The following is a 24,001-nucleotide window of genomic DNA, read 5'->3' as shown; positions in this document are numbered from 1 at the left end:
GGACCCGTCGGGGCTGGTGTCTTCCACCCCCAGAGGTCGTCTAATGTCGCTCAGGTGGACCAGGATGATGATGGTGCCCCTCAGGAGGGTGACGAAGAGGAGGACGACGAAGAAAACGTTTGTTTTGTGTCCAGCGTTGGCGTCCTGAGAAACCACTCCAAGAGACAGCCCAGGTGCAACGTGCTGGTCAATGGGGACTCAATACCAATGCTAGTGGACACCGGTGCATCAGTTAATGTGTTGGCCATACAACACTACGACTCTATGCAAACCCCTCCAGCTCTGGCGGCGCCAAAGGCACATATTTTCACTTTTGGGGGCAACCAGCCAATTCCCCTGGACGGCGTGTTTGTGGCAGGGGTCAAGTACGGCAACACATCAGTCCGAGCCAGGTTCTACGTCACACCGGTGAGCAACAACACACTGCTATGCTGTGCGATGGCAGAGGCCCTTGGTATTGTGACATTTGCATACTCGGTATACCTGGACGACATACAGGTATTGCTGGGCAAGCACGCTTCCCTGTTTGAAGGAATTGGACAGATGGTGGGTGAACCTGTAAGGCTACATACAGACGAGTCAATTCAACCAGTGGCGCTCAAGCATCGGCGCGTACCCTTCCACCTTAGAGAGCTGGTGGACCAGGATTTGGACAACCTTGTCGGCTTAGGCATCATTGAAATGGTGGAAGTCCCCACCCCGTGGGTGTCCCCCATTGTAATTGCCCGCAAGCCCAAATAACCCGATGCAGTGAGAATCTGTGTGGATATGCGCCTCCCCAACAAGGCCATAAAGAGGGAGCAGCATCTAACCCCCACCATTGATGACATTATACCGGAACTGCAAGGGGCGAAATTCTTCTCCAAGTTGGATCTAAGAGAAGGGTATCATCAGGTGGTCCTGCACCCCGAGTCCTGCTATATAACAACATTCACCACTCATCGGGGGTTGTACAGATATAAAAGGCTGAGCTTTGGGGTCTCATCGGCGGCAGAGGTGTTTCAGAACATCATCAGAGGGGCATTGGCAGACCTGGATGGAGTTCTTAACATCAGCGATGACATCCTGGTGCATGCCAAGTCAGAGGCGGAACACCTGGCACGCCTGGCCAAGACATTTGAGTGCCTTCACTCGCTGGGACTCACTCTGCAGTGAGACAAATGCGAGTTTCTCAAAACTACCATTGAGTTTTTCAGGTTTGTTTTTCAAGGCGGGCGGCGTGTCCCCTGATCCCCGCAAAGTGAGGGACATAAAGGAGGCCAGACCACCGGAGAATGTAGCTGATGTGAGAAGTTTTCTGGGCATGGTCACGTATTGTGGCCGCTTCATCTGGAATTTGGCGTCCCGCTCGGAGCCATTGAGGACACTGACGAAGAAGGACACTGTGTGGCAGTGGGGGCCGCTTGAACAGGCAGCTTTCGATGACATCAAAAGCGCCCTGGCTGCCGAGGACAACATGGCATTTTTTGATCCAAGCCTACAGACGGAGATCGTCGTAGATGCTAGCCCCTATGGTCTGGGGGTGGTCCTCACCTAAATCGGGAGTGACCAGGAAATCTGCCCGCTATTGTACGCCAGCAAGGCACTCTCTGACACTGAGCAACGGTATTCACAAATTGAGCGAGAGGCCCTGGCAGTGCTGTGGGGTTGCAGACATTTTCGCCTATACATCTTGGGGCGACCAGTGACTGTAGATACGGACCACAAGCCTTTGTTGCCCATAATGGCTGGATCCTCATCGAAACCACCAGTGAGGATAGAGCGCTGGATGCTTGCGCTCATCGAGTATGGAGTTTCGCTGATCTATCATCCGGGAAGTAATAACGCTGCTGACTATCTCTCCAGACATTGGAGAGGGGGCTCCCAGGTGTCCACGCCAGCAGAGGAAGCAGATAAACACGTTCAGCTTGTCATTGAAATGGCAACCCCAAACTCGATGCAGGTGGAGGAGCTAGAGCACGCGTCAAAGAAGGATGAGTGTTTTTAAATACTGAAAACGGCCATGGAGCAAGGAGCCTGGAAGACTGTGTTGGAAGCTTTGGGCCGAAGAACAAATGAGGCCAAAGTGGCGCTGGAGCAACTCTGGCAGGTGCGCGAAGAATTGACATTCTCGGATTCTGGGCTTCTGCTGAGAGGAGACAGGATTGTGGTCCCCCAGGCCAAGGTTCAGCAAATTATCGCCCTGGCGCACCAGGGTCATCAAGGTGCCCCCAAGACAAACGCTCGTCTCTGCCAAAAGGTGTGGTTCCCGGAGTTGGAAAGGAGAGTGGAGGAGTTTGTTGCATCATGTGTGTGGTGCCAGGCTGCTTCACCGGCCCAGCGCGAACCATCCATCGAAACAATGCCCTGAGGGACCAGTCCATGGGAAGTGGTTCATGCTGACTGTGGGTCCACGACCGGGGGCACTCACTTCCTAGTGGTGGTGGACGAGTGGTCTTGCTACCCCGAGGTTGAGTTTGTGGAGTCGTGGCGTTTGACAAGGTGGTGATAGCACTGGAGAAGGTCTTTGCCACCCATGGCCTACCCACTGTCTTGTGCTCTGACAATGGGGCGCCCTTCCAAGGCGAGAGCTTTGCAGACCTCATGAAGGACTATGGCATTCATCATAGAAAGGTCACTCCACTCTGGCCTCGGTTCAACGGGGAGGCAGAGCGCATGATGCGCACACTAAACAAAGTGTTTAGGATCGCTCAAAGAAAGGGCGAGTGCCTACAAAGGGCACTGTATGTGTTCCTAGGGGGATACCAGACGACACCCCACTCCTCCACGGGTGTGGCACCATAAGAGGCACTGTTTCAGCGTTGCCCGAGAGACATACCTGAGGTGGGGGAGCGAGAGCCGGCTGTCATCGACAATGACCAGGTGGAAGAGGAGAGAAGGGCAAGGACTGAAATGGAAACAACAGAAGAGGTCTGAGACCCCCAAAGATTGCTCCGGGAGACGAAGTGCTGGTGAGAAATCGTCACCCACAGGGCAAATTGCCTCTCACGTATGAACCGGCTCCATTGGACGTAGTGGCGGTCAAGGGATCTATGGTGACGGCATCCGATGGGACAACATCGGTGACTAGGAATGCCAGCTTCTTTAAGAGACTGGGTGAGCCGAGGGCGGAGGCCATGGAGGACATGGGCCTTGAAGAGGCACCGGACGAAAGTGGGGGTCGAGCCCCCACAGTGGCCTCTCCAGCCCGTGGGGGGTCAGGTGAAGGGACACAGGCCAGAGAGGCTGGCAGGAGTTACCCCCTGAGAACAGGGTGTGAGAAACCTGCCCGCCTTACAGGCTATGTGACAGGCTGAGATGGGAAGGCTGGTCAGTAGATACGCCCAGGCCGTTGGGCAAAGTGTCATTGGGGATCCAGGGATGGCTGCCAATAAACGGGGGACGTTTGGGTGTTCTAATGTGTGTTGTTTACTGTGTGGTAGTTTAGATCCTCTTTTTTCAAGTTTGTTGTTATGGAAAAGGAGGAGTGTGGCACTGGCCGTTTAAGGGCGCGCACGCGACGGGGTGATGTTCACTCCGTTGCGTGCGCCGTATAAATAAACGGGGCGTTCCCGGGAGCCGCAGAGCCACCGGGGAGCCCACACAAACTACATCACGTCTTATGTGTCTGGTGTGTATGCGAGTGGGGGGCTCACGGTCAGGCAGTCTGAGTAACTGCCAACAATATGTACTAAGCTATTTCAGGACTCTATGCTTTTAATTAATTAAAACACAAATGCAACAGAAAAAAGCCACTTTGCACTTTAGTAATCATTTCGGAAACATATATTCGAGGCATCAAAGTTTCTAAAATGTAAAATACTCGTAGTCAACAAAAAGTCTAATGTATTACAAGATGGCAGCCAGCTCTGACAAATGTAACACAAGGTGATTGTGCTAGTAAACATAGAAGAGGGATTGAACCTGTTACCTGTTTATCTGGGTATAAACTGAAGTAGCATGGACATTTTTCTGACTCCGAAGAAGCCCGGGAAAGAGTGAAACGCGATAGAGCAGCAGTTGTATTGCTGTTTTTGTCTGTTTGTTAAGCCTGTCTATGGATGAACATTAAATACTTGTTAACAATAAATCTGGCGTCCGTGTTGTGTAGAGTGAAGGAGCCGTGAGAAGTGCAGTATTTGTTTTCTGTGAAACCCAAAAAGGAGTATGGAAAAATATATATATAAATATATACATATATATTTCCCATCCTCCTGCCGTCTGTTTCTCCATTTACCATACTCGCCCACATTTTAATCTCTCTCTCTCTCTCTCTCTCTCCCTCTCTCCCTCTCTCCCTGTCTCCCTCTCTCCCTCTCTTCTTCTCTCTCCCCCTCTCCCCCTCTCTCTCCTTCTCTCCCTCTCTTCCTCCCATGCTCATTTGCTCCCTCACTGTGCCCCTCTTTCTCGGTTCCCACAGGATTCCAAAGCGCCCCATCATCAACACCCCAGTGGTCAGTATCAACATCCATGACACTGAGGAGCCATTGCAGCGTATGCTCGACAAGCCCATCACTGTCCTGTTCCGTCTCCTGGAGACCGAGGAGCGCTCAAAACCCATCTGTGTCTTCTGGAACCATTCCATCCTGTGAGTGTCTGGAACCAGATGGGAATGGGAAAGGGGAGCGATGTTATAGGGGAGGGTCTGCATGATTAAGAAAGTGTTGTAAGCTCGGCCAGTCAGAGGAAGAAGTCAGTGCTACTAAAAAAAGAACATTTGCTAATTATTTCAGTGAGGTTGCATGCACATTTTAAATTGTTCTCTATCCTAACTCAATGCATACATCTTGTGACAACTGAACAAGGGGCAGGACACACTTGATGATGTGATGATAGCAATAGCCACATTTTTGGTGGAATACAGATGAGGTGGTCCTCTTTGTCATTAAGGTATATCGGAGAGTTCTAGATTTTCACCTTCATGCCCATGGTCATCCCGCTAGCAAATACCAGTATCCCCTCTGACCAGAGCCTGACATTACTGTTTGATGCAAGTATGTTTCTACGTCCCTCAGATGCCAGTGCAGGTAACGGAGACTGCTTAGGTGACTGTACATGATCAGAGCAGTTTTATCGCCAAACAGATCCATGAACTGTTGGCCCTTTCCAATGCACTGGCATTCATCTGTCTGTCTCTCAAATTCTTAGGGTGACCGGGGTCGGCGGATGGTCGGCCAAGGGCTGTGAAGTCATCTTCAGGAATAAGACCCACGTCAGCTGCCAGTGCCACCACATGACCAGCTTTGCAGTGCTCATGGACATCTCCAGGAGAGAGGTGAGAAAGGGCATGGAGACAAGTTCGGGTCATGGAGTGCTGATATTTCTCAAAACCGGAGAAACAAGATTGTGCTCAGATGGAGCATGTTGCTTCAGTGTTCCGTTCCAGTACATACAATACATGTGTGGTTATAAATACCAGCCTAAAGTGTGTTATGCCGAGTGTTTGCAACTCATAGGTTAACATGAATGCACATTCACATTATTAATTCATGGAATATTGAACTAGAAAGGATTTAACAGGAGCCAAGTGTTTTTTTACTGTACTATAAGCATAAAGTCATCTTCAGATCATAAAGGTTAATTGCTAATAACAGGAACATTATATCAAAATGGTAAAATCGTTAGAATTCACCTGAATTTTAACAACTAACATATACCTGAGGATTATGATCAGGAGGACCTGTCAAAGTGTTAATAACCTAAATGGAAGATGAATGCTATAATGCCACTAATTTCACATCATCGTTCTGGCATGATTGTGAGATCTAAATTAGCTCTAGTAGGAAATTAGTGCAACAGTCTTAATATGGTCAGGATCCATAGATGGTCGCGCTTGCTGGTTGCTCCGGCTGAAATATAGGTACGTTTTCTCTTAGTCTCTGGGTATGAATTTTTCCTAGCAGGATTTTAATTCCCACAGCTTCATATTCCCCTTTCACTATGAAACAGGGCATTGCAGACCCTGGAATATTTCTTCCTAATGCTTATGTCTTTTGTGGTAGGGCAGAAGAAGGAGGCACGCCAGTTTTTGTCATTCATGATAAGGATTTATTGAAATATAAGTTTAAAAAAGGCCTCTTTGGCCCTAATCTAAGGGTTTCCCTGCCTACCAGAGCTAACTAGGGTGCTCGTCGTCAAGTGTAAAGTCCTAATGAATTAGTCTGTCCTCTGTCCAAAATCTAAACTACCCTGACCCTACGACCAAGACAAAATGACAAAAGCCCAGGAGAATGACTCCCTGCTCCTGGATAGGCTTCCGGAGCCTCAGTATATCATTATCTGGCTACCTTTTGGATTAGACTATACAGTTCGTCCAGGGGACTGTTCCAAGTCTCTGGTTTCTCTTTCTCTTCTCTTTGAAACTTCTCTTTCTCAGCATTCTTCGCTTTTGAATCTCCCGGACTAGGTTTTTCAGAAACATCTCTGAAAATCTCTCTTTGGGGTACATCTAGTAGACCCAATGGTTATTCCTATTCTTATGACCACTTTGTGTATTGTTGAGACTAGAATATGTAGTTCCATAATGATTCTCAGTTTCTTGATTCTCATATCACTGAGACGAGTTGCATGGGTTTCACTCTTTTTAATGTTGGGCCATTCACTGGGATGAGTAGGCTGAGCCCCAGAATGATTCTCACTCTTCTTAATGTTTGGCGGTTCACTGGGACGAATAGGCTGAGTTTCTGAAGGATTCTTACTCTTCTTGATATTTCGCCATTCACCGGGACGAGTAAGCCGAGTGAAAGAATGGTTCTCACTCTTCTTGATGTTTAGCCATTCACTGAGACAAGTATGAGATAGTACTCTTTATTCCTGTGTTCCCTCCCGGGACTCTCGACATCCCGTTACCTTGCTTTCTACGAGTTGGCGGCAGCGGGCGTGACGTAGGGTAGGGACTTTGCTTTGAGCCATGGCAGCTTCAGCTTCCGGTCTGTTTCGTTCTGCTTCTTGACCGCGGCTCCGCAGGGCCAGCATTACAGCGGTCTCAGCATCATTGCCAGACTGGACAGTCCACCTCTCATGGGTCACGCCAACACTCAAGACTGCCTCCCTCTCTTGGGGTTTTTGTCCCCTGTCGGCTTTGGTTTCTTCGGTTCTTCTCGCACACACCAGCTAGTTGCTTTCAATCGAATGAGGATCTCCCAGTCCAGTCAACTTCCACAGCACTGCTGATTTGAAACTCCAAGGTTTGACTTCTCTCAGACAACAGTCCTTCCCTTTTTATGATGGATTGCTGGGTCCTCCACAGTAGAGGATCAGTCTTTTTTTTTCTTCTTTTTTTCTCCTCCAGTTGAGCACTCTTCATTACCCACTCCTTTTCCCTCGTCACAGTACTGCTGCTTGTCAACCACTGAGCAATCAATATTACTCGCTCAGTCTTCTTCTTCTTGGCAGTTTTACCATATATTGATTCTTATGGTACAATAACTAACAGTGGCTTAGTGTGAGAAGGTTTTCAGAAGCCCTGAGGTGTTGGTCACAGAAAAAAGGGATTTGGGGAGTTCCTCTGTGGAATGGGGGTGCTTGTCTCCAAGAGAGGAGTCTCTCCCTGTGAGGTCCCGCTTGCCACCACCGCTAGGGGAATATTGCATAGTGGGCTCACCTCCCTAGCCTCACAATGAACGGCTCACCTCTGGGAATCTCGCAATTGGTCACACTTTTCAGGCTGTACTATTCGCACATAATCTTGTTTTATTTTATTTGTTTGTCCTGCGTCCATGGTGATCCAGGCAAAAGTCGTCCAGATTAAGAAGCTAGTCATAGTGCAGCAAGGCTGTTGGCTGGGATAATTATTGGGTTCCCTCCACGAAGGCTTGCATGGGGTTATCCTTCCAAATGCACCTGATATATATTCTTTAGGTCTGGTGGAAATCTGCCCACAAGTGTCCCAACATCTCTTCGGATGTTGGCATGGCTCTGTGTGCCCGCACCCTGTTCAGGGAATAGGGTACTGCATATAAAAGAGCAATTATAGTGATGTGCACTGTGGAGGGCATTCTGCAGGGAGCCCCGGAGAGCCAGTCACTGTGTAACACTACTGCAGTCACAGACAGGTCTGTCATCCCATCTGACAGGCAGAGCTGCTCTGGAAGAGAACTGCTGCATGTGCTCATCACCCACCCATTAACACTTTAATAGTTACACAGATTGCAAACTCAGCAATAAATAGACAATATAGGATGGGGCTAAAGGTCCCTATATACTCTCTCAACTCCCATCAGGTGTGATATATCCCACTGATGGCCAGATCATCATTATGGGGCGTCATGGAAAATGTGACCAGTCTCATGATTCACGTTTGTGTTCCTGCTACAGCCCAGGAACAGGCAGGAGCTGGATTCTAGAGTGAGTTTGCACAGGTCCTTCTGAGAAAGGACAATTGGAAAGTCTGGGGTTGCCCAACAGAATAAAGTAGTCCTGCCATATGCCTCCACCTACTACTACAAAAAGCATATCCTGCTCATGGAATTCCCTGCTGGCTGCTAGAACTAGATTGCACATCTCATTAGGACTTCCACTGAACTCACAAAAAGTGTTATTTATGGAATCCCGCTTCATGTCTAATCCATCCATTAGGGGCTTATGATAGGGGCTGGGGTATTCTCTGTTTAAACAAACATATTCTTGGACAGGGGTGGTATGGCAGGAATGACCCATTTTACTTTTGTATTTGTTTATTATTTGTATCGCGCACCAAACCCTGAGGTAACTGGGCGCTTGAAATACTTGAGGTTACATACAAGTGAGGCAGATATAAATAAACCATTTCTAATGCTCCAGGCTAACCATTAGATGGCAGGATTTGCAAAGCCTGTGGTTCTAAACCTGTGCACACCACAGAAAAATAATTAATTAGTAACGCCTGTTATAATCATTATTGCTCCACTACCAACACTGTAATGTAAGTACTAGCCTGTACATGATGATATAGGTTAATCCCAGTTCCCCAGTAAAGTGCGTATTATTTTAGGACTTCAAAGGCGAAGCATCAAAGGCAGTATTAGATACTTTAAAGACATTGGGCCTCATTAGGAGTTTGGAGGTAGCCATGGCGTTTTAGCGGCATGGCTACCCCCAAACAGGGTACTGGATCCGGGTCCCGAAAATAGGGAATTACCAGGCCATGCCGACTTTAGCAGGCCCGGTAATTCCCATTCTCGGACTCGGACCCGGTACATCCCCATTCCCATTTGAGCCCCCATAGGGCTCAATGGGAATGGGGAGGATGCTAACAACGGGCCCATTAATGGCAGGCCTGTTATTAGCATCCTGGTCGGGTAGCGGGTCCTGCTCTGCACGTCTGCTCTGGCCAGGCGTGAAGAGCGGGACCCGCTGCAGACCTCGTAATGTGGCGGCACGGAATGAACGGTGCCGGTCCCTTACTGGCACCGTTCATTCCGTGGCCGCCAGCCTCGTAGTGAGGCCCATTGTAGTATTATTTAAAATAATATTCTTTGGTGTTAAAATGGGAACTGCTATAATTCTAACTAACAGACCCATATGATGATCACTAAAGTGCCAGGTTTGTGCATCCATTTTGCTTTGTTCCTGCACTAATTTCCCAGCCCCCTTGTCTTTTTCAGAATGGTGAGATCCTGCCACTGAAAACGATCACATATGCTTCTATTGCTGTCTCTCTGGGAGGGATCTTTCTCACCTTCTTGTTCCTTGTCTGCTTGAGGTCACTACGCTCCAACCTGCACAGTATCCGCAAAAACCTGATGGTGGCGCTCTTCTTTTCCTTGCTTATTTTCCTCCTTGGAATTAACCAGGCGGATATCCCGGTAAGTGATGGATATTTATTCCCTTGCTGCACTGGCTACTCATTTTCAACTCTAGGCCTGAACTCCAGAGCCCTCTAAAAGCACCTACCACAGACACAGATCCTCTGATGCTTCTCTATCTTGCCATAATGAGCACACACTTTACCAGAACTTGGGTCAACACACAGTTCTGAAAATGCACATAGACTACTTGGCACATCTGCATTCTAATACTGGGCCGGACACCTCATCTCTACACCTCAGACCTGCACTGCAGGCCTCCCACTACTTGGGGCTCATCATTATCAATGCGCTTTGGCGATTTGAGTACAGGACCCCATGAAAGTTATACTATATGTACATAAAGTTGGTCCTGGATAATCCTCTCATGTTACGCTACATGGACACCACAAAGGCTGCTCTCCAGTGCCCCTTTATCTGACCATATTAATACCTTCTGCTTTTGCACTGTTGAAAGCCTAACAGACATATCTGCCAGTCCACCTGACATCTGCCCTGAAAAACCTGCTGCTGTTCCAGTATTGTGGAACAGTGCCTTTAACCGGCCTTGCTGTTCCCTTTTCTTTTGATCGACACATTGAGAACCCACATAACGTCTGCTGATGCCCCCCTCCAAAGTGCGTCATGGCCCCAGAGAACAATCCAGTATTGAGATCCAAGCCTAGCTCTGCTAGTGTACCCATCACCTCTCCTGCTGCATTCATGCCATTCAAGTACTGGGACAGACCAAATGTCTCACCTCCGTAGTGCCCAATACAAATGTGGCATGTGAAACCCACATGTTCTCTTGCACTGCCCTGCCTTTCACCAAAATGTCCATAATTTTGCCTGAGATTGCATGTACAAGGTGGAACAGAGTTCAACGGATCTTGTGTTGCCGAATGCAAAAAAGTAACGTATGTAACCTTTGTTGTGATCCTTGCTTTATTCATTACATCGACTAATGCTGTTTCATGACAACTAGTTCTGTGTCTTGGAACTCCGATTTTAATTCAGTTCTGGCAAAGAACTGTTGTCTCTTTCTTTCCTACTCCGTTCCTATCCTTACTGATTTCGTAAAAATAAGTTGCCTGTATCACGCTGCTTCAAAGTTAATGAACATTCTTTCTGTCTGCCCCTATAACTCCCATCATTGCATAAAAACTGCTGGACAGTGTGAGAAACCTGAAGGCGCACACACAACTACTCCCCAGGGATCTCCTGCTCAGGTGGACAGGGAAGGGCCACCGCTTTTGGTTCCCAACCCTGGGGTTGGATAAGTGAGGGAGGATCACCTGAGCGCAGAGTTCTTGGGGATTGAAAAGAGGGAGCCAGAGGGAAAGACACAGTATCCCCCCTTTCCTGACATTGACTTACCCTACCCTCCCTCAGCCCTTGTAGAATATTGCTGTCCATATCCTAATTTACCCCCTGAAAAGACACAAAGTACTGAGAAGATGGTTTCTAGAGTAATACAGACTAGCTATAGGAAACGCCACTATAGTACTGTGTTGTAGAAGACAGATCCTGAAGACTACAGGACTGAAGGTCAGGCATGTCCCAATAATTGGCCTAATTTGAATCAGGCAAACCAGGCGAGTGAATCACACCTGAAACCCCATGATGGTGCTCAGGTGTATAAAGGGTGGAGCACCAGAGAACTGGGAGAGAGAGCAGCAGGACAGCCAGCCCAACCTGCAAGAAGTTACAGGAGAACATAATGCTGAGACGCTGATAGACTGCATGGTGAAGCAGAGTGGAAATGAGTGGCGAGGGAGCCGTGTCTCCAGGCAGCCGGTGAAAGTGGGAGAAGGGAAACGTGGAGAGAGTTGGTCCCTTTGCTGTGGCCATGCACTGCTCATTTCCGTGAATGGAAGTACCAGTCCAGCGGTACCTGAGGGGCAGGCGGTTAGACCCTGACCTCAAATACAAGAAATCCTCTCAACGATGAAGCTGAAGAAAAGAGCGCTGTGACGCATGAATTTCAGGGAATGCGAGAAACCCGGTGCGCGTATGAAAGTTGCGGAGTTACCTTGTATTGGAGTGGCTGCGTGCGATCGGCATGTTCTCGAAAGCCTCCGATCAAAGAAGGAACCGAAATTAATGCAAGGATGGAAATTGATTTTGTAGAAACAATATATCAAAGTGGTCAGGACTGAAGGAATTATACATGTTCAAAAGTCTCTGATCAATCAAGGATACTTAAGTGTTTGGTAACGGGGCACTGTGCTCTCCTAACCTCAAATTGTAATTGTAATTGGACTTTATAAATTCACATTTTGTGCTTATCTACTTCCATGTGACCACTTATGCTGCAACAGTAGTCTGGTGGTTGTAACACTATAAAGCAACCAGTCCCAAATATTTAAATGAAATCCAGACAATTCCATGCGATATGGTCCAAAAAAGAAAGTTTTATAATGATCTCAACAAAAAACATCAAAAACCTATTTTAACTCATTAGGGAGCACGTACAAATGTTTAGGCTATATGGGCTTTATCCAGGCAGTGTTTTTAACAATCAATCAATTTCCATACACAGTGCAATTCTTTAGCAATATTATTTGGCTCCAATAAGCACAAAATCAAAATAAGCACACAGTCATAATCACAGCCGCTTACACATTGTGTACCCTATTACTTGACAGTCCTTTTTATGAGTGTAATGTCACTAAATGTACTTCCAACCACTATGTAGAAAATAACACCAACGGATCCGTTCCACTCAGTTCTACAAAATCAATGCCACTCCTGTATCCTGTGGTTGACCGATCCCTTGTTACAAGCAACCATGCATAGATACAGTATCCAATCTTCCAATAAGCTCAATATAAGGGGTTCCATGTAAAGGGAATCTTCCAATTTGGATTCTTCATCAGCAATGATTAGTTACTTCCTGTTTCATTCCTTGATTTCCCGATTGATCTCCCCGTAGGTTTGTGCCGCTTTTGTTACTCATGGAGTCCTTTTCTCCCCTTTAGTTTGCCTGCACGGTCATTGCCATTCTGCTGCATTTCTTCTACATGTGCACTTTCTCCTGGATGCTGCTGGAAGGGCTCCACATCTACCGCATGCTGACCGAGGTGCGGGACATCAATTACGGCCCCATGAGGTTCTACTACATGCTGGGCTGGGGGGTGCCCGCCTTCATTACAGGTGGGTAACTCTTTGTCATTGGTTGTTGTCCATCCCTACATAACAGATCAGCAAAGTTTGCTCTGAGGATGGTTTGTGCCCGTCTTTGTGACAGACTTCTATTAGAATGGCGACAACCAATTTCATTCAGTATCTTCTGTTACATGTCATTATATCGAAATATTTTATATTGAATGATTATGAATCGAAACCTTTATAGTAACAAAATGTTATAGTGAATGTACTTTTTTTGGGGGGATGGGTTCCCCCACAAACCCCTGTTTCCCACCCCTAAAAACCCACCCCAACCATTTCTCAAAAATATTTAACCCTTTACCCCACCCCTAAATGCATTCTATATAAAAATGTTCACTATAAAAGTTTCGATATATAATCATTCAATATAAAATATGTCGATATAAAGACTGCATACCAGTATCTTCTACTCATTCAGTGCTTTAGATCTTCTGAAATGATGCCGGCTTTATTTGCAGAGCGGTTTGCTGGGATTGTCTTTCTGAAAGTAACTGAAGTCATTTCATTACATGTTGATGTTTGGCAGCATGCAGATCAAGTGTCGATGTTGACAGTACACATGTCACGTTTGGGGAATAATTGCTTGCCCGCCTTTTTTACAGGGGTTTTTCCAGCTTTTTCAAAAACAATACCTTTGTAGGAAATCGGCTCGTGCAGACCAGCTGCAAGAGGCGTTTAATAATAATTGCAAAGACATGCCATATGCAATTCTAAATGCATCTGTTTTCCTGCATTGGACTCCAGGGTAATCCTAGCAACATCTTAAGACCCTTGTTCCATTAGTCCCAAAGGTAGTTTAAAATCATCTGTCCCTGCCCCCCAATAAACAGAAGGGTATCTAATTCTACAATTGACCCAAGAAGTAATCTTAAAATACCTAATGTTTTGGATGTCAGGGGCTGTCTGAAAATCGCATGACCTCCTCCATTTGTAAGAATGGTAATGTTACATTCATGCCTGTCCTCCTTACTCCTCTTTAGGACCTCGGTAGAGTAAGGCTTCCTGAAATCCCCCACCCTCCCCTTCCCGGCCTCTTCGATTGGTCACAAGGGTCATCTTGAAATCATGTTGCTTCTTCATTCCTTTTATTGGGCCTGAGGAGGTCTTCCTGAAATCATCTGTCCTCTTCCTCTGCTCACAGCGGGGATCTAAAAATCACATTTTATTTCCTCTGCTTCATTGTTCTGGTGGTAGTCCAGAGATCATCATGGCGCCTCTCTCGCCACTATTTGACCCAAAGTTATCCCTAAAGTCTTCATCTTTGCCCTCTATCCTCCCTTTGGTGTCAGTGTAATATTTGAGTTAATACTCCTCGTTAGCATCTTTCCCGCTATTGGGTCCAAAACTAATATCACATCATCTGGCATCCTCCTCCCCTTCCTTGGACCTGGCAAGGCTTGGGGGTGTACATTTAGCCAAAGTTAATTGTACCTTTTTTTATTTACTCCGCAGCAATATCTGTTGTCACAACTGTCAGAATGGCTCACCATTTCTCCATCCCATCTTATGTACTATCTGCTCTCTTTAAGGTCATTTTTAAAATCCTTTTCATGCAATTCCTCCTGGATCTCGTCTTACTTGCCTGGTCTTATGATGTTACTTTAAAATAACGTTCTGGCATTCCGAACAATCAACCTGCTCATCTTTACTCCTTTTATTTCATGACACTTACCTGAGGATGGTTGGTCTACTTTGGTGGCAGTGGTTGTGCCATCTTCGCTCTGCCCCCTCTCCACAGCACACTTGGTGATCCTGCTTTCTGGCCCTTTTGGCAACCTTGTCGCCAGTGTTGCAATTAATATTTCATTCATCAACTGTTCTCCACGTCTCCCATCAATGCTGAAATCATCCATTATCATTATTCTTTGTATCCCCTCCAATGAGAGCAAGGGTAATACTAAAGGTGTCTGTTCTTCCTCACCCTCTCCTCCACCCATTGGCCTCAAGGTTCATATTACATTGTCTGCCCACTAAACCCCATTTGGCACATGGGTAACTGTTTAGGCAGACATGCTTGGGTGAATGTACGTCCCAATACCATGGGTATAAATGTTAAGTTCCAAGCTACTAGCCTGGCATAAAATGTTATTTGCCCTCTCCATTTTTAGGTATTTTTCTTTTAGAGTGTAATTCTTCCCACTTTGTGAGCCCCCCAGCATTTTTGCTGGACTCTTGGATTTTTGGACTGATTCTCCTGATTGAGTGGGAAACCTTTTCCACACTCACTCATTCTTTTACTCTTGACATTGGGAACCCTTTTTTTAATCTCTTTTTGATCCTTTTTAATGGAGTTGTACTTTCCTCCATCCTTTTAGACAGCTGCAATTTTTTATTGCAGCACACAGCACTTTCTGTGCAGTGTTGCTGGGGAGCTCCTTGAGCTTCCCTTTTTATTTTACCTGTGTTAACACATGTTACCAGGGCAGGGGGATACTTCTTGTCCCAGCTGTATTTTATTTTGTGAGATCCGCACACCCCACCTTAAGTTGAGTGCTCAGGGAAAACAATGTATCCCCTTTCTCACTTTCCCAGTAACTTTTAGTTACTGATCCAAGTTAATCTGACAGGCAGGTGGTATTATATCATATGATGGGTTATTTATAACGCGCTTAATACCCAGAGGTTTCTAAGCGTGGACCCGGGAATCGAACCTGTGTACTGCATGTCGTCTTGCTTCCAAGGTGAGCACGTAGCCCATGAGCTATCCTCCAGAGACCTTTGTAGTGTAGCTTTTTGCATTACATTTTGTGGACTTATGTCACAGGCTGCCATCGCAGTTGCGGTAAGCGGCACCAGGGTCACCATTTGACTAAAATAGTGGCTGCACTTTTCCAAGCCCTGTTATTGATGACTTGGTCTTTCTTGAGCCTTCTTCTACCTGCCTGGTTGGGGGCGGCCTTCATGGGTGTTTTGTCTTTGGTGGGCTTCCCTTGGGAATCCTGCCAAGGCTCTCAGTGCCAGAAAGGGACAGGAAGTGGGGGAGGTGACCTAAACCCACAGTCTTTGTCCTGCAGTGTGCCTACCTGGAACCAGTTTGTGCTGGGGAGGATGGCTGTCCTCATTGGCTATTCCTTTACATTTTACTTATTGATATATATATTTGGATTGGATAATTGTTTTTGGGGAAAATTGTACTTTTTTCAATTAAGTATTCATTTTAAAAAACAAAGGAGGCAGGGTGATACTTAGACCGTCTCCTTCCCTGTCATTGCACTCTGAGTAATTCTAAAATCATATACCCTTCTCACCTTTTCCTCCATTGGAGCAAAGAGTAATTATTTGTAATCATTTATCGTCCATTCTGCTTCTCCCCCTTTGTCCCATTAAACCCAATTCTACTCATCGTCCCCCATCCTTCCCCTCCATTAGAACCTAGATGAATCCTTCCCTCCCAACTGGACCTGAGTGTTTCCCTGGGGTAATATCTTCTGCCCTGCTTTCCATTGGACTTTGCTGTCAACTGCCCCAATGTGTGATGAGGCATGTTAGAAGGTACATTGGAATCTAGAGTTGGGATCCTTCTCAAAGGTACTAACAAAATGAAAACATTTGCAGTAGAAAATATTGCAGTAAATACTGAAGACATAATAAGGAGAGTTACTGGCCAGAATGGGGTAGGAGTGACTCTGAGGCATACGTGTGGTGCTGCTCGCCCCCCCACCCCCAATAGCGAAAGGTCAATATGTTGTTCGTGTTTCCCTCTTTAGGTTTGGCAGTCGGGCTGGACCCAGAAGGCTATGGGAATCCGGATTTCTGCTGGCTCTCCCTGTATGATACCCTGATCTGGAGCTTTGCCGGTCCTATTGCCTTTGCAGTTGCGGTATGTATATACGCACACACATGCACTAACACTGGAAGATGACGAAAGGGGTTGGGAGAGGGGTGGGGTGAAATGGACCCTTCCGATGCATACACCTCCCTGTGTGAGCATGCACAACACCAGCTGAAGCCATAGTTTCCCTCACCTTTGTTCTCCAAATGTTTATCAAATGAATTAATTTGACAGTGAACTACAACTGAGTCATGTCATGGGGAAATGTTTCTGAAGTGGTTCTCAGCATTGCTAGCTGGTCAATATATAATTGTAAATTCAACACTCCTGCATGATGTACATCATGGGATTCCCCAGGGGTCAGTCTCAACACCCATTGTTACTTGGCACTAATGGAGTGCCCAGGAGGCATATTGGGGTGTCTATATCCACCAGTATTCAACAGCACATTGCTGATCCTGCTTAGGGCATCCACTATCCGACTTGTCTTGCTTCATCGAGGTGAACCTGACATTGCTCTTGTCCAACAGGACCCATAATCCTCCAGTACAATATTGGCATATGGTTTGGACAGAGGAAACACGTGGCTAACTTTTCTTTTCCGACTTCACACTCTTCTCAGTAGCTCTTCCCTCTTCATCGCTTACTCTTACCAAATTGTGTTAAGAAGTCGCATTGGAGTTTCATAAAACATGCACCTTCAACCTACGCAGATGCACAGCAAGTCTGTTACCAAAGCATCAAGCTTTGCTTGCCATCCTATCTTGATGGGGTCAGTGACGCGCTGGTTGGTGGGCCAAAGAATGTTTTGTGACCTACAGAAGCTGCTTCATATGCTGCAGCTTCCTAGGGCTGGAAAAGAGAGGAGATCGGATCATGGCTGTCGCTCCATTGTATTCCATTAGAAATGCATCTTTTACTTAAACATGCCTTAATTACAATGTTTTTGTGCGTTTGGCACAGAAGGGAAAGGATTTACGGACGGATTCGGATTGCTGTTTATGAATCCCCTTGTCTTGTAATGTTTGACTCTTCCTCCGATTGCCACACGTTGAAAATTGAAATCATTTGGGAGGCGGCAGGGGATATGCATTTCTGATGTAATATGTACTTTGTTTGGTGCAGTCCTATTGTACATTGATGGCTGCTTTTTATGTAAGATACATAAATGGGTTACACAAAAGTAAAAACACAAAGTCACTCTCCCCCCACCCCCCTTTCTTCCATCCATGCTCTCCCTCAATGGTGCTGTCGATCTCCACTATCTTCTCTAACTGCTATTCTATCACCTATCTTATCCCTCTGTCGAAGTCTGGATGGAAAAATGTCGAGAAGGATCTCCTGGTCTCCAATCCTGCCCATTGCGGACACCAATGTCAAGGCTTCTTCCAGGCAGACTGTTACCGACACCCTCTTTGTTGTTCCCTTTCCAAACCTTTGGATTCCCCATATGGTCTCAGTGCTCTCTCCTTTCTCTTCTAATGGTGGCACCCATTGGGAAGTACTCTTGGCATCCTTCCTGTCCTCTAGGGCCATCATTAATGTCTACCTAAATGATACTGTCATGGTACAGGGCTCTCAGCTCAAACTCTGCCTTTTTGATAGACGCCTGCTGCCTCTCGTCAACTTCCTCCCTTCTCCTGCCACTCCTCCTTCTGCCACATCTCTGGCCCCTCTGCCACCTCCGATGGGTGTACCACACTCCTGTAGCCCTCCTCGGAAGACCTTCAAAAGTTGCAACCTGCTCCACTACCCTCAACTCACGCTCTGCCGTCAGAGACTCCTCTGACATCTGCCACCTCCTTGATGACGTCGCCCTCCTCGCTCCCACATAGACGTGGTACATTGCCAGCTCTGTCCTGAGTTTTGACACTCTCCTCCCTGAGGGCTACAAGATCCTTTCTAAGCCCAGGCCTAACCGGTCCGGGGGCGCAGTGGCCCTGATCTTCCCTGAGTGGGTCCCTGCTACTATCATACCCACCCAGGCCTACTCCTCCATCAAATGCCTTGTCTGCAGGCTTAACATCTCTCCTATTCTCTCTCTGACTTTGGCCACCATCTACGTGCCCCATGGCCAGGTCTCCCTCTCCCTCTTCCTCTGAGAGTGAACTGACCTCACCTCTTCTCTCAAGGCCTCCACCTCCAAGCTTCTCCTCCTCTGAGACTTCAGTATCCTCCTTGACTCCCCTAATGCGGCCTCTGGACTCTTCCGCAACCTCTGTGACTCTTTCTCTCTCCATTCCTACCTCCGTTCCGATGCACTCAGTCGGACACACCTTGGATGCTCTCATCCCTGCAGACATCCCCTTCTCCAAACCTCTCACTACTCCTCTCTCCGGGACTGATCACGCTCTCCTGTCCTCTCACCTGGACCTCCTGGGTGCTCCGGCTAAGCCCCCACCCATACTGCCAGTCTCCTTCTCCGTCATTCGACCCATGAAGTGCGTGTCAGTTGCTGCTTTTGCCACCATCTTCATTCCACCTCCTACTCCTGCCACTGAAAGTCACTCTGACACAGCCCTTACTAACCTTCAACTCTCCGTCTCTAGCACTTTTGACATCCTTGCACCTGTCATGAGCATCCGCATGAAGCCTGACTCCAAGCACAACTCCTGGCATGACTCCGACCTGGTCTCTCTGAAACGCAAGTGCAGAGCTGCTCAGCGGATATGGCAGGCTTCGAGCACATCCTCTGAAAAACTGGCCTGCCACCTCCAAAGGCAATACAGACTTTCCATCTGCTCGAAGAAGAGGGCCTATACCTAAGCCTGCATCTCTGGGGCCACTAACAACACTATCTCCTCTGCAGGTGCCTCCCTCTGGAATGGCCTCCCTGTCCCTCTCAGACTTGAGCCGGATCTCCTTAAGTTCTGGAAGCTTCTCAAGACCCTCCTTTTATCTTCCTTCTTCCCTCCCCCACTCCCCTGCTAATGTCCCCCTCTGCCTCTTTACTGGCTGTCTGTTTCCTTTAGATTCTTACAGGGCACCAGGCCCTCCTTGACCAGTCTACCCCTGCACTTGGTCTCCTCTGCCTGCCCCCCCAAACCTGCGCTTGCCCTTCCGGGCTCTCTCCCCCCTCTCTGCCCCCTGAACTAGCCTGGCTGGGACTGTACCCCTTGAGCCCTTTCAGCCCAGTTCCTCGCACTTAGCACGTGGACCTTCAACCCTGCACTCTCTTCTTTCCCCTGGCTCTGTCCACTTGGCCTCCCCTGGCACTCGCTTAACCTGTGGAGGGGCCTGTAGAAGGGATGCACAGTGTGCTTCCTATAAAAGTACTTGGTGGTCTTATTTCTTTCTGCTTTGAACAGGTTCCTCATCGCTAAATCGGCCATTGCCTATTGCCGCCCAGGAAGGCATCTTAGCAGAAGGGTCATTGATTTTGCCTGGGCGTCCACTTGCTTTTTCTTCCTTCCCCTCAGAGTCTTTTGAGCATTGGTGATGGAGTGTCTATCATGAAGGCTGTCACTCTTGTTGTCCGTACTGTAGGTGGTGGGTGTTTGAGGGCAGGCCGTGCTGCACCTGTTCTTTCTGTGTGAGGGATACTTTCACTGATAGCAGTTGATGTCTGTTTTCGAAGTGTAAGCACGCTTTGTAATGCTGCAGTGATGTATCTGTCTGCATCCAGACCTGTTCTCTTCGCATGTGGAGTGGGGAAGCTTGCACAGTAGGTCCTGGACTGGGTTTGTTTGGATCATGGACAAGACTTTCTCTTCCTCTGGGCTTCCTCCCATGTGTAAGAAATGTTTCCACCTCTGCTGCCGCTGTGTACCACCAAAAGGTGAAACCGTTCTGCTCCTGGTGATGGGCTTGCTTGTTAGGACCTGTGCCACACACACCACTGCTGCATGTGCTGCACCTTTCTTGTGTAAGGGAAACGTGCATCCCTATCTGGGGTACTACACTTGTTTGTGTAACTGTGTGAAAAATAATACCGAAAAATAATGTTGCACTGCTGCAGCCCGTGCTGCATCTTGTTAGGGTATGTGTGTGTGTTGGAGATGTAAGCATACATTGTGCTGCACGAGTTATACCTGCGGGTGTGTGTTCTGGGAGAACTAAGCATACCCTGTGTTGCATGTTATACATGTGTGTGTTTTGAGAGAGAAGTAAGCATACACTGTGCTGCATGTTGTGTGTGTGTGTGTGTGTGTGTGTGTGTGTGTGTGTGTGTGTGTGTGTGTGTGTGTGTGTGTGTGTGTGTGTGTGTGTGTGTGTGTGTGTGTGTGTGTGTTGAAGATGTAAGCACACATTGTGCTGCATGAGTTATACCTATGGCGGTGTGTGTGTGTGTGTCTGTGGTTTGAGAGATAAGTAAACATACACTGTGCTGCATGTTATATACGTGTGTGTGTTTTTAGAGACGTAAGCACACATTGTGCTGCATGAGTTATACCTACTGGGGGTTGGGGGGGGGGTGGGGGGTGTGTGTGTGTGTGTGTGTGTGTGTGTGTGTGTGTGCGCGCGCGTGCGGTGTGGGAGAACTAAACATACTGTGTTGCATGTTCTACATGTGTGTGTGCGTTTTGAGAGAGAAGTGAACATACATTGTGCTGCATTATACCTGCAGGTGAGGGGGACGGGAGGGGGAGTGTGTGTATGTGAACTTGTGTGTGTAAAACTCATCAGAGGGAAGCTTGTATTGCATTGTTACTGCTGGATACTTTCTGTGGCAAAACGCTATTTGAGGTTTTTACTTTCGAAAGCTAACAAATAAAAATAATAATGGGACAACTAACACAAAATGATACTCCGAGCAAAACGAAGAGCTTGAGAAATTTGAATGTGTGTTTTGGTGAAAATGTTTTTCCTCTAAACACAAGATGTTGGGTAAGTGTGATTGTGCAGTGGTGGCGGGAGACCTGTGTGTGTTGCGCATATTGAGTGCTTGGATGGTAAGAGGCACTGCATTGGATGGAAGGTGAGAGTAATAGATAAGAGTGATGCATTTTCTTAATCATTTTATGATATCCATGTTTTCCCTTCTCCCCTTCTAGATGAGTGTGTTCCTCTATATACTGGCTGGAAAAGCAGCGTGGCTGGCACAGCGGCAAGGCTTCGAGAAGCAGGGCACAGCGTGAGTATTTGCATGGCCACTGAGGTACAAAGGGATGGGAGTGTAGGGAAGACCATGTTGGCCTAGATGTATTGATCAGACCGTCGAAGTATCAAGGGATGGTTCAACGTATTTTGTCTAGTTCAATGACACATCAAGTGAGGACAGACTCAGCCTTGGGAAATGATCAAACTAGTTGAGTATCCTGGACAGGTGAAGTCCTCGGCTGGACATGATCTGACGTATGGCTTTCATGGGTTAAGGCCTGTGAGGGATGGCCCTAATGGGGAGGTGCATCTGGTGTCAAACGCTTCTTAGGCACAGTCACACATTTAACAGTGCGAGGCTCCAGATGTAGAATTGTGATGCCTTGCTTTGAAGCAAACCACACAAAAGTGGTGGAATCAAGAAGGCGTTGATCCCCTTCTTGTGTCCCAAGTATTTCACACTGAGGATGATCTCTTAAGCACTCCTGGCTTCTCAAGAGGATAGCCGATTAAACGTGAGACTGCCATCACAAATGGCATCACAGTTGTCGCGCTTACCGGGGAGGCAGAGGATTTGGCCGCATATAAGAGATTAAACTCCTCTCTCGATCAGTAACTTTGATCCACCCAGAGAGAGGCAATTGGTTGACAAATTAGGGTATATCTCAACCCTGGAATGTTCCTCCCAGCACAGGGTAGAGCACGTCCAGAGGGCTTTCAGGGAAGTGTGTCACCTCTAGTAGGAACAATTGAGAAGGCTCCACAGTACACTTTCCAAACCAGCACCTTGCATTGGCCCTAAAGATGTTGCCTTACTTTACAATGCAGTGTCTATACTCGCTGTGTGAAATCATAATCCCAATTAACACATAAGGAATATAGAAGGTAAAAAAGACTGAGACTACCATAAACCAAACATTGAAACAATGATGGTCTTAAATGGGTCTAGAAAAAATCCTGCATCAATGTGACATTAAGATAACACTAACCTGCAATTAAGAAGGAGATCAGCCCGGACAGCATTCCAACAGTTGGGTTCCGGCCATATTTCAGATCTTAATTGAGAAAAGGCAGGGATCTGAGGAAACTGGGTCATTATAAGATGGCAAGGAAGGGGAAGAACAGGAACACCTGTCCCTTCACGTTAGTAGCATCGACTTTCCTGCGTTTCTGGAAGCTCGAGCGAGGTAAGGGAAATGGCCCAAAATACCTCTGTCACATTTGCGACGGCCGAAACTCCCGACTTTTTTCTTTTTTTTAAACACCCCTTTACACCACATGTATATGTGGGGGGTATGGCATATTATAGTAATATAGGGGGACTGCTGGGGATTTCCCCCCCATATCCATGTGGTGTAAAGGAGGTTTAAAAAAATAAGAAATAAGTCGCCATTTTCGGCCATCGCAATTATATGTGGTTGCAGTGATCACATAGATCCGAGGTAAGTGCTGGCTGTCGGGCTGCTTATTTGCAAATACCATTACAGAGAGGCAACAGCGCACTTTGGGTTGTTTGAAAGCACTGTATCAGGTTAGTTCAGTGTACTCCACTTGACTACACTCCTGAAATGTGTTGGGTCAAGAAGGTTCATATAGTCAATCAGGAATGTGACTCTTGGGGCAAAAATAGGCGAAAGGGAATTGGTGACTAGGGTTTCCTAGAAGCTTGAGGAAGGAAGTTAAGAAACTGATCTTTCCTGCATGGCGGAGTTGGGTAAGAATATGCTTTCTGGTCTGCTGTTGGCTTTATGTGTGGGGGGCAGAAGTAGGATCCCCTTTATCTTGTTCCAGCGGGGAAGGGATGGCGATGTGGGAGAGATTCAAGTTAGAGTGCAATCACTAGCTGAGATGAAGGGTGGCAGTGCAGGTTACTATATGCTGTTGGGATGGCTGTCATTTTGAGTTGCCTAGATTTGCCCCCCACGATCATTACCTTGGTGTGCACCCATTTTATTCAGTAGAAGTCGCACCGCTACATTCATTTGCGTCCTGCAGACACAAGAGCTTTAGCTTGCCATTGTTTGCGGTTAGACAATCCCTTATGTAAGTGGGTTTTACCAATGTTACTGTCTGTAATAGAACTTGGGAAAGCCCCCCTTGGGTGAACAGGGTGCCACTTCTTAGGTTCGGGCTGAGCCACGGAGGTTTGGTAGAAAGGCGAGCAGCCAGGCTTAGTATAGGAGGGTGAAGGACTGTAGTGAGGAACACAGAACCCAGAGCATACACTTAGTCCAAGAAAACACTGATACACTTAGAAGTTATATGATATGATATT

At 47.1% G+C, this 24,001-nt stretch overlaps 1 protein-coding gene and 1 long non-coding RNA gene across 3 annotated transcripts in view; one reads left to right on the top strand and one right to left on the bottom strand.

Annotated features, from left to right (window-relative positions):
* Positions 1-24,001, bottom strand: part of LOC138521093 (uncharacterized) — a 143,047-nt gene that overhangs the window by 13,434 nt on the left and 105,612 nt on the right. The gene's annotated exons all lie outside the window — the stretch shown is intronic.
* CELSR2 (cadherin EGF LAG seven-pass G-type receptor 2) overlaps positions 1-24,001 on the top strand; it is a 449,058-nt gene that overhangs the window by 361,567 nt on the left and 63,490 nt on the right. For both annotated transcript variants that reach the window (XM_069633658.1, XM_069633657.1), the window contains exons 22-27: positions 4,400-4,567; positions 5,128-5,254; positions 9,564-9,764; positions 12,725-12,899; positions 16,622-16,734; positions 21,681-21,760. In XM_069633658.1, coding sequence (XP_069489759.1) covers positions 4,400-4,567; positions 5,128-5,254; positions 9,564-9,764; positions 12,725-12,899; positions 16,622-16,734; positions 21,681-21,760 — 864 coding nt within the window. The remainder of the gene's footprint in view (positions 1-4,399; positions 4,568-5,127; positions 5,255-9,563; positions 9,765-12,724; positions 12,900-16,621; positions 16,735-21,680; positions 21,761-24,001) is intronic.

Source organism: Ambystoma mexicanum, chromosome 13 (genome assembly GCF_040938575.1).
Source record: "Ambystoma mexicanum isolate Mex_15411 chromosome 13, UKY_AmexF1_1, whole genome shotgun sequence".
NCBI classification, from domain to species: domain Eukaryota; kingdom Metazoa; phylum Chordata; class Amphibia; order Caudata; family Ambystomatidae; genus Ambystoma; species Ambystoma mexicanum.
This window is presented reverse-complemented; position numbering and strand designations above follow the sequence as displayed.